This window comes from Saimiri boliviensis, chromosome 6 (assembly GCF_048565385.1).
Source record: "Saimiri boliviensis isolate mSaiBol1 chromosome 6, mSaiBol1.pri, whole genome shotgun sequence".
Lineage (NCBI taxonomy): Eukaryota > Metazoa > Chordata > Mammalia > Primates > Cebidae > Saimiri > Saimiri boliviensis.
Window position 1 is genome coordinate 24,718,095 of NC_133454.1, and position 14,158 is coordinate 24,732,252.

The following is a 14,158-nucleotide window of genomic DNA, read 5'->3' on the forward strand; positions in this document are numbered from 1 at the left end:
TGGTAAAAGAGGAGAGTTCAGGGAAAATAGGGTATGTGTCTGAAGATGAGTCTGGAGAGGTTGGCAGATACCAGATCACAAAGGTTGTGGTTCAAATTTATGAACTTGAACTGTGGGAAATATTAAAGTGGTTTAAAAAGTAACAAGCCATCTGGAGAGTGGGAACTATGTTTTACACAACTTTTACACAGCTCATCCATAACACATGTATAAGGTCTAGCAACACTGCTCAAAGAATGAAAATAATTAATTTTGTTTGTAGGAAAAGTAGTTCTGCTCCAGTGTGACAAATGGATGCAGGAGGCAGGGACACCAATTAGAAAGCAGTTACAGGAATCTGAGTTAGAGACAATGGTGGAGATGATGGATTAAGGTAGTGACAGTGGAGACAGGTAGAGATTGATGGATTCAAGCGTTATTATGAAAGTTGAATTAAGAGGTTTTAGTGTTGCAGAGGTGAGAAAGTAGGAAGAATTAAAGATGAGTCCCAGGTTTTTGGGCTTTGAGTATAAGGTGATTCCATTCACTGGAACAAGGAGTAAAGGAGAAACAAAGGTAGCATTTATAACTAAAACATTTATTATTTATATTATGTGTATATATAATAAAGTCCAAATTAGCTTATATTACTACCTAACATTTAAGCTATTTGTGTTTCATATTATAAACAAAGTTACAGGTGAACAAACATTTATCTTTGGTTTTCTTTTTTTTTTTTCTTTTTTTTTTTCTTTTGAGACAGAGTTTTGCTCTTGTTACCCAGGCTGGAGTGCAATGGCGCGATCTCGGCTCACCGCAACCTCCGCCTCCTGGGTTCAGGCAATTCTCCTGTCTCAGCCTCCTGAGTAGCTGGGATTACAGGCACGCACCACCATGCCCAGCTAATTTTTTGTCTTTTTAGTAGAGACGGGGTTTCACCATGTTGACCAGGATGGTCTCGATCTCTTGACCTCGTGATCCACCCGCCTCAGCCTCCCAAAGTGCTGGGATTACAGGCGTGAGCCACTGTGCCCGGCCTTTTGGTTTTATTTTCTAGGACAAAAGTATTTATTTTTACTTATGAATAATAGATGAATACATTCTTTTTTCACTAGCATTATTTTTTCTAATATCAAATATATTATTTGTTTAGAAAAAGTAGAAAAACACCAAGAGAAAAAATTAAGAATTGTTTTAATTTCAACTTCCCCGGGATTACCAGTAACCATATATATATCAGTTAATGAAAGTAAAAAAGAATTAGTTGAATAAACGCAAAGGAAATCCAGGAGAGGTCTACCAAAAACGTAAACCTTTTAAATTCCTAACACCATCAGTGCAAAACAAAGCCCTAAGATGAGTGAAGGAAACAAAAGAATACTAAACATGATATCAAAAAATTCAGATTCTATTCTTGTCCCTAACTTTCTATGTAACTTCTAGTCAAGTCACTTCCACTCTCTATGCCTGTTTTTCCATTTATAAAATCTGTGGATTGGAATAAATTTCAAAAATCTTTTCTACTATTAAAATTCTATGATTCTAAATTGTTATTTGAATGGAAAATGAAATTGTTAGGGAAATGTAATAATATTCTCTTGTAGCATTGAGTGAATATTTGAGATATTCGTTGCTATGAGCAATATTAGCCAGTTCTGGCACAAGACAGGTAGATAATTTTCATCTGGAATGAAATTTCTCAGAAAGTAAGGGGCAAGGGCTTTAAAATATTTGTGTGGGTGAGAGATTTTACAATGTTGGGCCATAGATTTCAAACTATGCAAGACAGGAAGAGAAGATGTGAGGCAAAATGTACTTCCTTTCAGTAGTTTTTCTATTGCTTATAAAATTGGGATCATATTACATAATGCTTTTATGTCATAACAGTTTTCTATGCCAGCAATCTTCAAAATATTATTTTTAAATGACTACAGTATAACTCAAAGATATATCATAGTATATTTAATAATCTCCCAATTGTTAAATATTTAGATAGTTTAAAAAATCTTTATCATGTGAAATACTGTGATAAATACCTTTGTAAAACATCTTTGTCCTGTCTCTTATTACTTCCTTAGAATGCAGTCTTAGGAGTATAAGTACTGGGTAAAAGAATATATATACTTTTTTTTTTTTTTTTTTTTTTTGAGATGGAGTTTCGCTCTTGTTACCCAGGCTGGAGTGCAATGGTGCGATCTCGGCTCACCACAACCTCCGCCTCCTGGGTTCAGGCAATTCTCCTGCCTCAGCCTCCTGAGTAGCTGGGATTACAGGCATGCGCCCCCATGCCCACCTAATTTTTTGTATTTTTAGTAGAGACGGGGTTTCACCATGTTGACCAGGATGGTCTCGATCTCTTGACCTCATGATCCACCTGCCTCAGCCTCCCAAGGTGCTGGGATTACAGGATTGAGCCACCGCACCCGGCCTATATATGCTTTTTCTATTTTAAAAATATTGAAATAATTTCAACTTACAGAAAAACTTGAAGTATAGTACAAAGAACTTTTTCCCCCTGAACCACTTGAGCAAGTTGCTGACAAGTGGTCCCATTAATCTCAAGTACTTTAGTGCATGTTTCCTTCAAGCAGAGATACTTACTTGTATTATAAGCCTTGACCAAATGGGATTTATCTCAGGAATGCAAGGCTGGTTCAACATGCAAATCAATCAATGCAATAAACCATATTAATAGAATAAATGAAAAAAAAAAAACCATGATCATTTCAAGAGATGCAGAAAGAAACTTTTGAAAATTCTAACATCTTTTAATAATTAAAATACTCAAATATCAGGAATATAAAGGAACTTCTTCAACCTAATCAAGAGCATCTACAATAAACTTCATAACCAACCTTATAATTAATGGTGAAAGACTGAAAAGCTTTACCCCTAAAGGAACAAGAGAAGGATATCTGCTCTTTCCAATTCTGTTCAACAGTTACTGGAGGGTCTAGCCAGTGCAATCAGGCAAGAAAAAGAAATAAAAGGCATCCGATTATTAAGGAAAAATTCAAACTATCTCTATTTGCAGATGGTATGGTCTTTTACACAGAAAACCCTAAGGAATGAACACACAAATGTTTTTAATTAGAGGTTAAAAACAAAAAGCCAAGTTCAGCAGAGTTGAATACAAAAAATAAAAGATCAAGATGCAAAAAATCATTGCTATTTCTATAAATTAGATAGGAGAAATCTGAAAATGAAATTAAGAAAACAATTCACTTGACTATAGCATCAAAAAGAAGAAAATCCTTACGAATAAATATAACAAAATAAGTCAAGACTTGCACACTAAAATGATAAAACATTACTTAACAAATTAAAGATTTAAATCAATGAGAAGACATCCTGTATTCATGGACTGGAAGACATAATATTAAGATGTCAGTACTCCCCAAAGTGATCTATGGATGATTCAACACAATTCCTTCAAAGTTCCAGCTACCTTTTTGTAGAAATTGACAAGCTAATCCTAAAATTTATATGAAAATGCAAGGGATCCAGAGTAGCTAAAACAATCTCAATAAAGAACAACACACTTGGAATATTCACACTGTCCAATTTCAAAACTTACTACAAATCTACAGTAATCAAGGCTATGTGGTAATAGCTTAAGAATAGATACATAAGTCAATAGAATATAATTGGGAGCTGATAAACTCACACATTCATGATCAGTTGGTTTTCACTAACAGTGCTAAGATAACTCAATAAGGAAAGAACAGTCTTTTCAACAAATGGTTTTGGGACAATAAGATATCCAAGTGCTACAGAATGAAGCTAGACCCCTACCTCACACCACCATAAATAATTAACACAAAATGGACCAATAACTAAATGTAAGAGCTATATTCTTAGACAAAAACACAGATATAAATCTTTATGACCTTGAGTTAGGCAATAGTTTTTTAGCTATGATACCGAAAATATAAGCAACCAAAGAAAAAAACCAGATAAAATGTACTTCGGCAGAACTGAAAACTATTTTTTGTATCAAAGGACACTACTAAGAAAGTGCAAAGACAGGACATCCATGCTGTAAGCCTGGCAAGCTGCAGGGCCCTGCTTGCCTCTGTCCCATGTGGTAGAACTTGGCATGTACAGGGGACCTGCCAAGGGAAGGAAGGGACTGGCACCTGATCCTGAGCTGGGGGCTCATGCTTCACTGGAGCTGGATAGAGGAGCTGAGGGTGTGGACAGGCATGAGGTATGGGCATGTCTGTCCCTTTGAGGACCAAGATCATGACCACCACGGAGCAAGCATCCCTGGGGTTCTCAGATAAAAGGTCCAACAGCCACCAAGGATCCAGTCAGGCTCAACAGGCTACTGCATCAGTTCCAGCAGAAAGCAGGGCTCGGCTGAAGGAGTGACACCACAGACTTGGGGCTCAGGAGGGTGTCTTAGTGTCTCACAGCTGCTATCACAAGTCATGCAGTGACTCAAAATGGCACAAGCTGATGACAACTGTGGAGGTCATACATCCAGAATGGGTCTCACTAGGCTGAAATCAAGGGGCTGACTTCAGAGGAATCCGTTTCCTGCCTTTTCCAGCTTGAGAGGCCCCACTCATGGCTGTCACCTGGGCAGGTACTCTGCTCCATGGGCCTGGCCTCACTTACAGGACTCCAAGAACAGCGCCAAAATCATCCTGAGAGCCCCCTGTGGTGTCACCATCACAACAAAGGAAGATTTGGGATGCACTGTAAACCCAGAAGCCCAGAGATGGAGATAGGAACCATCAGTCACTGCAGGGAAACTTGGGGGTCCCACACATACCTCTACAGGTGTCAGACCCTCAGATCGTCACCATCTTGGGAAGGGGATCAACAGTTAGCAGAGGACTCTGGACGACAGCAAGGAGCAGCAATGACACGGGTTCCTCCCAACCCCCTACCCTGTTCAGCCCCTCACCCCCGGCACATGGAGGAGTTGCCATGCCCCTGCCTCAGGAAGCCTCAAGGGAGACACACGTGCCCTCAGGATGCCCAGTTGGGGGCTCTCCACTGGAAAGCACTGGCAGAAACTGGTATCACCATGATAGTTCCAGGAACACCTGTATTTGATGTAAAAATGGCTGGCACCACGGTTCTTATAAATCTCTGCCTTTTTCCAGGAATTTTCATGAATATTCCATTCCTTGGTTAGAGGAATAAAGGTAGCAGCCCCAAACCCCACTGCATGACCTTCTCTCAAGTACACTTGCACTTCTTTTTCTTGAGTGTGTACCCAGGAGGCAAAGGTTGCAGTAAGCCGAGATTGTACCACTGCATGCCAGCCTAAGTGACAAGAGCGAAACTCCATCTCAAAAAAAAAATAATAATAATAATAAAATAAAAATATTTGACAGGGTTTGGTTTTTCCATTGTCATATATAATTTTGATTTGTCCCGTTAGTGATGATTAGCTTGCTTAAGATGTTTTCCACTAGGCTTCACCACTGTAAAGGTATTCTTTCTCCCCTTTTTAAGTATTTTGTGGAGAGGTACTTTGAAACTATGTAAATATACTGTTCAACATCAAACTTTTTCTTTATTCATTTATTCATACTCATGTATTATTTCATTTATACATCATTTATTTATTTATTAAAAACCACCGTGTTGGATAATAATACATCATTTATTATCTTAGTATGGACTCAGATTTCCTATATTACTCATTGGGTTATATTATTGCTATTATAACCCATTATTATTTATTTTGATGCTCAAATTGTCCCCGATTTGGCCAGCAGGAGCCCCTTCAAGTTGGCTTCAGTGTCCGTTTGACGTATTCCCGTAATTTTTTGAGCCATTCCATGTTTTTCTGTCATAAAAAGATGACTTAGGCTGATATTGTCCTTTTTTTTCTGCCCCGGCCCTTGGAATCAGCCCTGGTTTCTTTTAAAGAAGAATGACTTTTAGAAAACAAGATCTGAATGTTAGGTGTATTCTTTGGCTTTGGAGTTCCCTGTTCCCAGATCCTCTCATGGACAGAGCTTAAGAATATTATGTACATACATGTGCATTAAAATATTTAAGTATGTATACACATATATATAATATATACATAGGCATATCACATATATTTTCATATCTATATTTATGTCTATTATATATGTATGTATTAAACATACGAGTTTGCCCTGTTAAGTCGAATTTCAATTTGTCACCACACAGTACATTCTACTTTTCATCTTTTCCATATTTGCAACCAAACAGTAAGAAAACTGGCTCCCATTCTCCTTAATATATTTATTTATTTGATTAATTACCCTGTATGTAACAAGGAGTCCATTGCTACCTCTCCTTCTCCTAAGCAATGACCTTCTCACTCAATTCAGGCTTCAATACTTGGTACTGGGCTGCTGCACCTCCACTTAGATGGCCTCTTGACTATGCTTATGCTCTCAGATCCTGTACTGGGCCACTCTGCCATGGAGAAGTCACCCTCACCTTCCCAAGGTACCAAAACATGGCACAAAGCTGTCCTCACCATGTGGCACTCTCCCTGTCCCACTCAGATTCCAACTGCATGTCAAATGACCTCCCCCACTTATGGGGACACCCTTCTTATTCCTCATTGAGCTGTCCCCTTTGCATCAATACCTTTTCGACTCTGATCTCTAATACACTGTCCTAGGCTACCTTGATGTGCAAGTACCCACCTCACTCCTAATTAGGCTCTGACATCCTACACTGGACTATCTCCCTATGTTGACACTCTCTTTACCTGGCTCAAGTGCCAGTGTTCTGGGATGGATGGTCCCCACCTCATGTGTCTATCTATAAGTCACACACAGGTTTTGACACTCCAAGGTGGCTACTGAGCACTTGAAATAAGCCTAATTGAACCAAAATATATTGCAGGTATAAAATATAACCAGATTTAAGAATATGAAATACTTTATTCATAAATTTTTATATTGTTGATATATACTGAAGTAATATTTTAGATATACTGGGTTAAATAAAATATATTATTAAATTAATTTCACCAATTTCTGTGTACTTTTTTCGGTGTAGCTACTAGAAAAATTTAAATTACAAATGTAGCTCACATTTTATTTCTATTATTGTTCTAGAAGTCTCTACATTAGTGATGAGGAATCAAGAGATCAAAAAATTGAGGACTTGACATATAGGCCCTCCACAGAATAAGGGTGGAAACTAAAAATCTTCGGCTAGCTCTACAGGGGAGTCCAATCTTTTGGCTTCCCTGAGCCACACATAAAATGAACACTAACAATAGCTGATGAGCTTAAAAAAAAACCCTCATAATGTTTTAAGAAAGTTTATGAATTTGTATTGGGCTACATTCAAAGCCATCCTGGGTTACATACAGCTCAAAGGTTGGACAAGCTTGCCCTAAAGTCTTGCTGCCTAGAGGGACCCAGACCATTCAAATGGATGCCATAGAGACATGAAAGAATGCAGGTATCTTGGAATAAGAATATATTGTTCTGGTGAATTGATTATGTCTGTTTAAGATGTCTCCACATGACTCTACTCTCTAATGCTGCTCTCAATTGTATATGCCTGCACAGAGATGGTCAGAAAGCCCTATACTATTTGTACTTGTTTTCTTTTTTTTTTTTTTTTTTTTTTTGAGACGGAGTTTCGCTCTTGTTACCCAGGTTGGAGTGCAATGGCGTGATCTCGGCTCACTGCAACCTCCGCCTCCTGGGTTCAGGCAATTCTCCTGCCTCAGCCTCCTGAGTAGCTGGGATTACAGGCACGCGCCACCATGCCCAGCTAATTTTTTGTATTTTAGTAGAGACGGGGTTTCACCATGTTGACCTGGATGGTCTCGATCTCTTGACCTCGTGATCCACCCGCCTCAGCCTCCCAAAGTGCTGGGATTACAGGCTTGAGCCACCGCGCCCGGCATGTACTTGTTTTCTTTATGGACTCACCTGCTTATTTCTTTACTTCACTTAGTCAATTTGGATCCTCAGACTTGAAGTAAAAAACTCCAGAGATTATAAATCCCATCTTTTAGCCATAGTTATGTGCTTTTCTCAAATCTGAATTACCTCTGAATTAAGAGAAATAAGTATTTATCAATTTTGTCATTACTAACCTGCATTTCATATTTCAGAGTCATGTGGAAGCACCAGGATCCCATTCCTACCACTGAAATTAAAACAAACAAATAAAAAAACAATTAGCATGAAATTCTTTGTGGGTGGCCAAAGCGACTTGAGAAGATAAGACATTACAGCACTGAGTTAAGGATAATGAAGGTTATAAAGTCTAGTGGCAAGGTATAGCTGACTCCTGAGTAACTGCTGTAATTGATGAAATTTTGGTGTAGAAAAGAAGTACAATATAAGTTCTCTTAAATTCCCTCTACTAAGTGACTTTTACTAGACTAAAAATACTCCATTATTTCTGTAAAATATATTATCTGATGCTCAGAATAAGTTTTTTTTTTTTTTCTTTTTTTAAGACAGAGTTTGCTCTTGTTGCCCAGTCTGGAGTACAATGGCACAATCTTAGCTCACCACAACCTCTGCCTCCTGGGTACAAGCGATTCTCCTGCCTCAGCCTCCTGAGTAGCTGGGATTACAGGCATGTGCCACCATGTCTGGTTAACTTTGTATTTTTAGTAGAGACAGGGTTTCTCAATGTTGGTCAGGCTGGTCTCAAACTCCTGACCTCAGGTGATTCACCCGCCTTGGCTTCCCAAAGTGCTGGGATTACAGGTGTGAGCCACCATGCCCAACCTTCTCAGGATAAATTTTAATGCTCATAGCTGGTTAGCTACTCCTTTGCACTTCCGATCCAAATGGCTAAGGCGTATGCTTACTAAGAGCCGGTCAGTTTGTTCCTGAACCTGTTGATACCACTGTATTTGCTTATCAGAACTATGACTGCACAAAGAGTTGTTTCTCCAAGAACTATTTAAAATGTTTACAATAGACTCAATAAAAATGAATTGCTAGCTGGGTGTGGTGGCTCATGCTTGTAATCCCAGCACTTTGGGAGGCTAAGGCAGATCACCTGAGATCAGGAGTTCAAGAGCAGCCTGGCCAACATCATGAAACCCTGTCTCTACTAAAAATACAAAAATTAGCCAGGCGTGGTGGCAGGTGCCTTGTAATCCCAGCTACTCCAGAGGCTGAGGCAGGAGAATCATTTGAACCCAGAAGAAGGAGGTTGCAGTGAGCTGAGACTGGACCATTGCACTCCAGTCTGGGCAACAAGAGCAAAACTCTGTCTCAAAAAAAAAAAAATTATTGTTGAATTAGGTGTGACTGGATATCTATTACAGATTGGGAAAAATAGTAAAAATCTAAAAAGATTCTGTAGGCAGGGCACATTGGCTCAGGCCTGTAATCCAGCACTTTGGGGGGCTAAGGCTGAAGGATTGCTTGAATGCAGGAATTTGTGGCCAGCCTAGGCAACACAGCGAGACCTTATCTTTATTAATACATTTAAAAAAAAAATAAAAAAAATAAAAAGATTTGGTGTTCATGTCCTAAGTTCTTCCGAAGTGCCTCCATTTTAAATAAACTATTTTCATTTTAGGGCTTTATGTTTGTTTTTAAGGCAAAAAAGAGTAAGTAGAACTAAAATTAGGGTCTCTCATTCAAAGGTCATGCCCTATGTTAAATAATTGTCAAAGATTATATACAATAATATGTTTTAGCAAAAATAAAACTTCAGGCCATGTGCAGTGGTTCACACCTGTAATCCCAGCACTTTGGAGGCTGAGGCAGGCAGATCACTTGAGGTCAGGAGTTTGAGATCAGCCTAGTCAACATGGTGAAACCCCATCTCTGCTAAAAATACAAAAATTAGCCAAGCATGGTGGTGCACAACTGTAGTCCCAGATACTCAGGAGGCTGAGGCCGGAGGATCACTCGAACCTGGGAGATGGAGGTTGCAGTGAGTTGAGATTGTGCCACTGCACTCCTGCCTGGATGACAGAGTGAAACTCTGTCTCAAAAACAAAACAATAAAAATTAAAAACGAAACTTCATGTATATATGTATTCAATAATTCTATGCTTCAATATATCAAAGGTTTAATACCCAAAATTTAAAAAAATTCTATGCTTCAGCTTAAAAAAATTAACTGACCAAGTATCAGTCCCTACAACATCTAATGAAACTTTTTCTGTGATTCCATTTAGTTCAGAATTTACTGAGCACATCCTATTTCCCAAATTCAATTATAGATGCTGAGGTACAAAGATAAGATCCAGTCATTGGCCTTAATGAAACATACAGTCTAATAAAAGAGACAGTTAGATAAACAGACGGTGCCAGTACATGGAGATATGTGTTCAGTACCATGGAAGCACAGAGGAGGAAAGCTTGTGAAGGAAACCAAGAAGGCAAGCATGATGGTACAGATTAAACTTAAGGATACATAGGATTTAGCCCAACAAACATGGTAAGTAGGGGTGTCATTAAATAATTTGCATGAAGCCACCTGAGAAAAATTTCAAACTATATGTTATTCTTGCTTTTAAAAAAATCACTATATAAATTGTTATTGCATAATTTTTACTACTCAAAATGAAAAGGGAGAAATAAGATAGTTATTGCACTCATCTCATTAGAGAAATAAGGAAGTGGGGTGGTTTGTATCTTTTTTCCCAAAAAAAGTAATTAGAAAGAACAAAGGTGGATACATTATTCAATGTAAAGGAAAAAAAAGTTTAAGTTATTTAAAGTCACACTGTAACAACATATTATAAAGTTAAAAAAAGTGAAATGGGATGGTTATTCATCTTGAAAGCTAGAATGCCCTTATTCAAAGACTGTTTTCATCAAAATCTTTTCAAAATATTCTCTTGCTACTGTTAAATTATATAGCATGAAAAGTCTGATTATTTTCCCTGCTTTTGCTCACAGAACCATTAAATGTACTTTATAGACATCTCTACAATTTATTTCCTTTCAACAATGTGGGTAACATATAAAAAAGTATTCTGATGGAAAATCTATTCTGGTGGCTCCTAGGTTTACTCTTCCCTTTTCTTTGTTATTTTCCTTTCTTTTAAAAAGTACTCTCCCACAACTGACATTTCTAGACATTTAGAGTCCGAAAACATGTAAAGAATAGCATTCTCTATGCAATATTTTATATTTTGCCCCTTTAAAGCAAACCACCAAGTTTTGCTGAAGTTTATAAGGTTTATTGAGATATAATTCACATAAAATTCATATGTCTGGCATACAATAGGTATCAATGAATTTTATTTTCTGGTCTCTGACTCAAGCTATGAAAAATTCATGTACAAAGATGATATAACTAGATTTTGGGAGCAAGTTAGCTTATTTGCCAAGACAGAAAATTAAAAGCCCAAGAATTACAAGTTCCTTTTAAATCACATTATGGTTTACCATAATGCATAGAAGGGACCTAGAATACATGATACAAGGAGCAGGTCATGTTTCTATAAAGTGTCAAGGCATCAGCAGCCTGGTATATGACATAAAATCCACATAGTCAGAGCTTTTAGTGTTATTAGTACTGTCAAAACAATGCTAACTATGACTTCCAGGGCATGTGTGACTGTAGCTTTCCAAGTGAAGACAGCAGTCATAATAGAAACAAAATACACTATCATATTAGAGGGGAAGTAGAATACAGTGATTGAAAGCATGAGCCTTGGAAAGTTGTCCTAAGAAGTTTGGACTTTATGCTTATACTGATAAGAAGCCATTTAGGCCATTTAAAAGGAGCTTTTAAAATTGTTCCCCACCTACCCTCAGGGAACTGATCATTCTCTAATCTATCTTTTAACTAGTATGTAACCTTATTGTAGTAACCTACACACACACACACACACACACACACACACACACACAGAGCCAGAATGTAGCTACAGCAATAACAGACATGGTAATAGCAAAAATGAGACCAGATGTTATACTCTTGTATACCTTTTTTCTTAGAAAATAATTTGTTACTCAATTATCGTCTTATTCCGCTCCAGCCTAAAACCCTATGAAACATAAACCACAACTGAGGCTCACAGGAACCACATGAAGAGCCACTGCAGCTGCCTGCTTTCCACCTTAGGGAATTCTACCAAGCTACATACCTGGCAATCCTGTTCACTGACTACATGGACTACGCAGCTATCTGTGATTTCTGCATCTCTGGTTGGTCTTGTCCCTGAGTTTGGGCTACTAGGTTGAACATGTTTACTCAAAATGTAGTCTGAAAATCATACTTGCATATGCACAAGTACTAGAAACTATTAACCAAAAAATCAAAATCTTAGTTCTGCTGGATGATGGTATTATGAATATTTTTCATTGTTTTCCCAAATTTTTCTTCAATGTTACTATTTCATGAACTAAAAAGGAGATCACTAATATTTTTGGCAAACTGGACTAAAAAAGGGACAGGGGAATAAATGAGCTAGTAAGGAAGCTATGAAATGATTTCCAAAAATCCTTTCCATGGCACATTGATTTGATGCCTATTTCAATACTGGTATAATTGCTACAGTTTAAAAGGTTATTAGTCCAGCTTATAGTGTGCTAAAGCATCCACTCAATTTCTCCTTGATAAGAGGTATAATGTTGTTAAGATCACTTAAGGTGACTTGTATTTAGTCTGGAAGTGACAGGCTATAGATACGATCACACTAAACTTAATTAAGGTTGCTCCATGCAAAGAATTTCCAGTAGTCCTTTTCTTAGGAAATTGACTTTGGGTACCGGTGCTTCCCCATGTAGCCTTGCATACTGTAGTGTGCCCTCTCCTCATGGGAAGTTTCATAAATTCCTCTGGCTCTGGGAAGGTGTGTTGTTCCTCTTTTCATTGCCAGTACCTAAGAATATCAGGCACTTTGAAGGAAAAGAGGGAGAAATGGCTGACAAGACACAGTGTGTGTCTCCTCCACAGAGAGGAACCAGAATAGTAAGCAGATACATTTTTAAAAGATCATCTAGGAAAGAATACTAGGATTCACCATAGAAGTGCCAAGATGCAACAAAAGTAAATAAAGAGGGGTTCAAGGCAACTTGCCCAGCCGGGGACTGACTGAAAGCCTGGAGAGGCTCCTGGATATAAAAAAAACAAGAAGAGGGAAAGCCCCAGAGTTCCACACTCCAAAATGGGCTTTTACGATCTCGGCTAGGGAGAACCCCTCAACCCTGTGAACCTCAAGCCTGACACAGAAAGCTGTCTGGAGATTGCCCAGAGATGTTGCTCCAGAAAGGAAATCAACACAAAATCCCACAGGCATCTAAGACTAGAACAGTGTTGGCTAAACGCCATTGTGACAGCCTAGATACCAGGTATCTACAGATGAAGCTGCTGCTGCTACACCGCTCCAAGAAGGGGACGGGACACTGGGTGCTCCCATGTACCCCTGGGAGTGTCCTTACTGCCCTGCTTGGAGCTACTGTTGAGACTGAGATGCGAGTGGACCACACTCTCCAGAGCCTGTAGCTCACAGTGCTTACCTGGGAGAGGCCCAACTCTACCTAGTTCTGACCCTAAGCACCACATTGAGAGTTTAATGCTAGGCTGTGCCCCCGCCCTCAGGCTGAGTTTGGGCTGATGTGGCTGCAGCCACCACCTGGCCAAGGAATGACAGAGAAACTAAACTCTCCTACTCATCCTTAGGACAACACTCACCACCCTGCTATGGATTGCTGTGAAACTGAGACTCAAGCAGATTGTACTCCCCACAGCTTCTTGCCCATGCTCCCTTCCTGGAATGCACCCTTCCCTCCCTGGTCACAGGTCCAAGGCATTATTTAGAAAGTTTAATGCTGGGCTGTGCCTTGCCCTTGGGCTCAGTTCAAACTGATAAAGCTGCAGCTGCTGACTTGCTGAGGAGGGACAGGGAAACCAGGCTCTCTTAAATATAACAAGGATAATATCCACTACTCTGCTATAGACTGCTGTAAGACTGAGACTTGAGCAAACCACATTTCTCATGCTTGCCCATGCTATACACCTGAGAGGGGCCTTGCCCTCTCTGGTCACAGGCCCCAGCTAGCACCATTTTGAAAATTTAATGCAGGGCTATACCCTCAGCTTGAGTTTGAGGCTACCCAGCTGCAACCACCACCCAGCCAAGGGAGGCACAGGGAAACCAGACTCTCCTGCTCATAACTACGACAATACCTAACACCCTGCTTCAGGCAGCTGTGGGACTGAGGACTAGCCTGCCCAACCCATCACAGCTACCAGCAACGCCAACACAGATCACTTG

General features: G+C 39.1%; 1 protein-coding gene across 3 annotated transcripts in view; it reads right to left on the minus strand.

Moving 5' to 3' along the window:
- ACER3 (alkaline ceramidase 3) overlaps positions 1-14,158 on the minus strand; it is a 159,334-nt gene that overhangs the window by 55,871 nt on the left and 89,305 nt on the right. For 2 of the 3 annotated variants that reach the window (XM_039462270.2, XM_074400420.1), the window contains exon 3: positions 8,045-8,097. The exons of the other annotated variant lie outside the window; for it this stretch is intronic. In XM_039462270.2, coding sequence (XP_039318204.1) covers positions 8,045-8,097 — 53 coding nt within the window. The remainder of the gene's footprint in view (positions 1-8,044; positions 8,098-14,158) is intronic. 3 annotated transcript variants of the gene reach the window in all.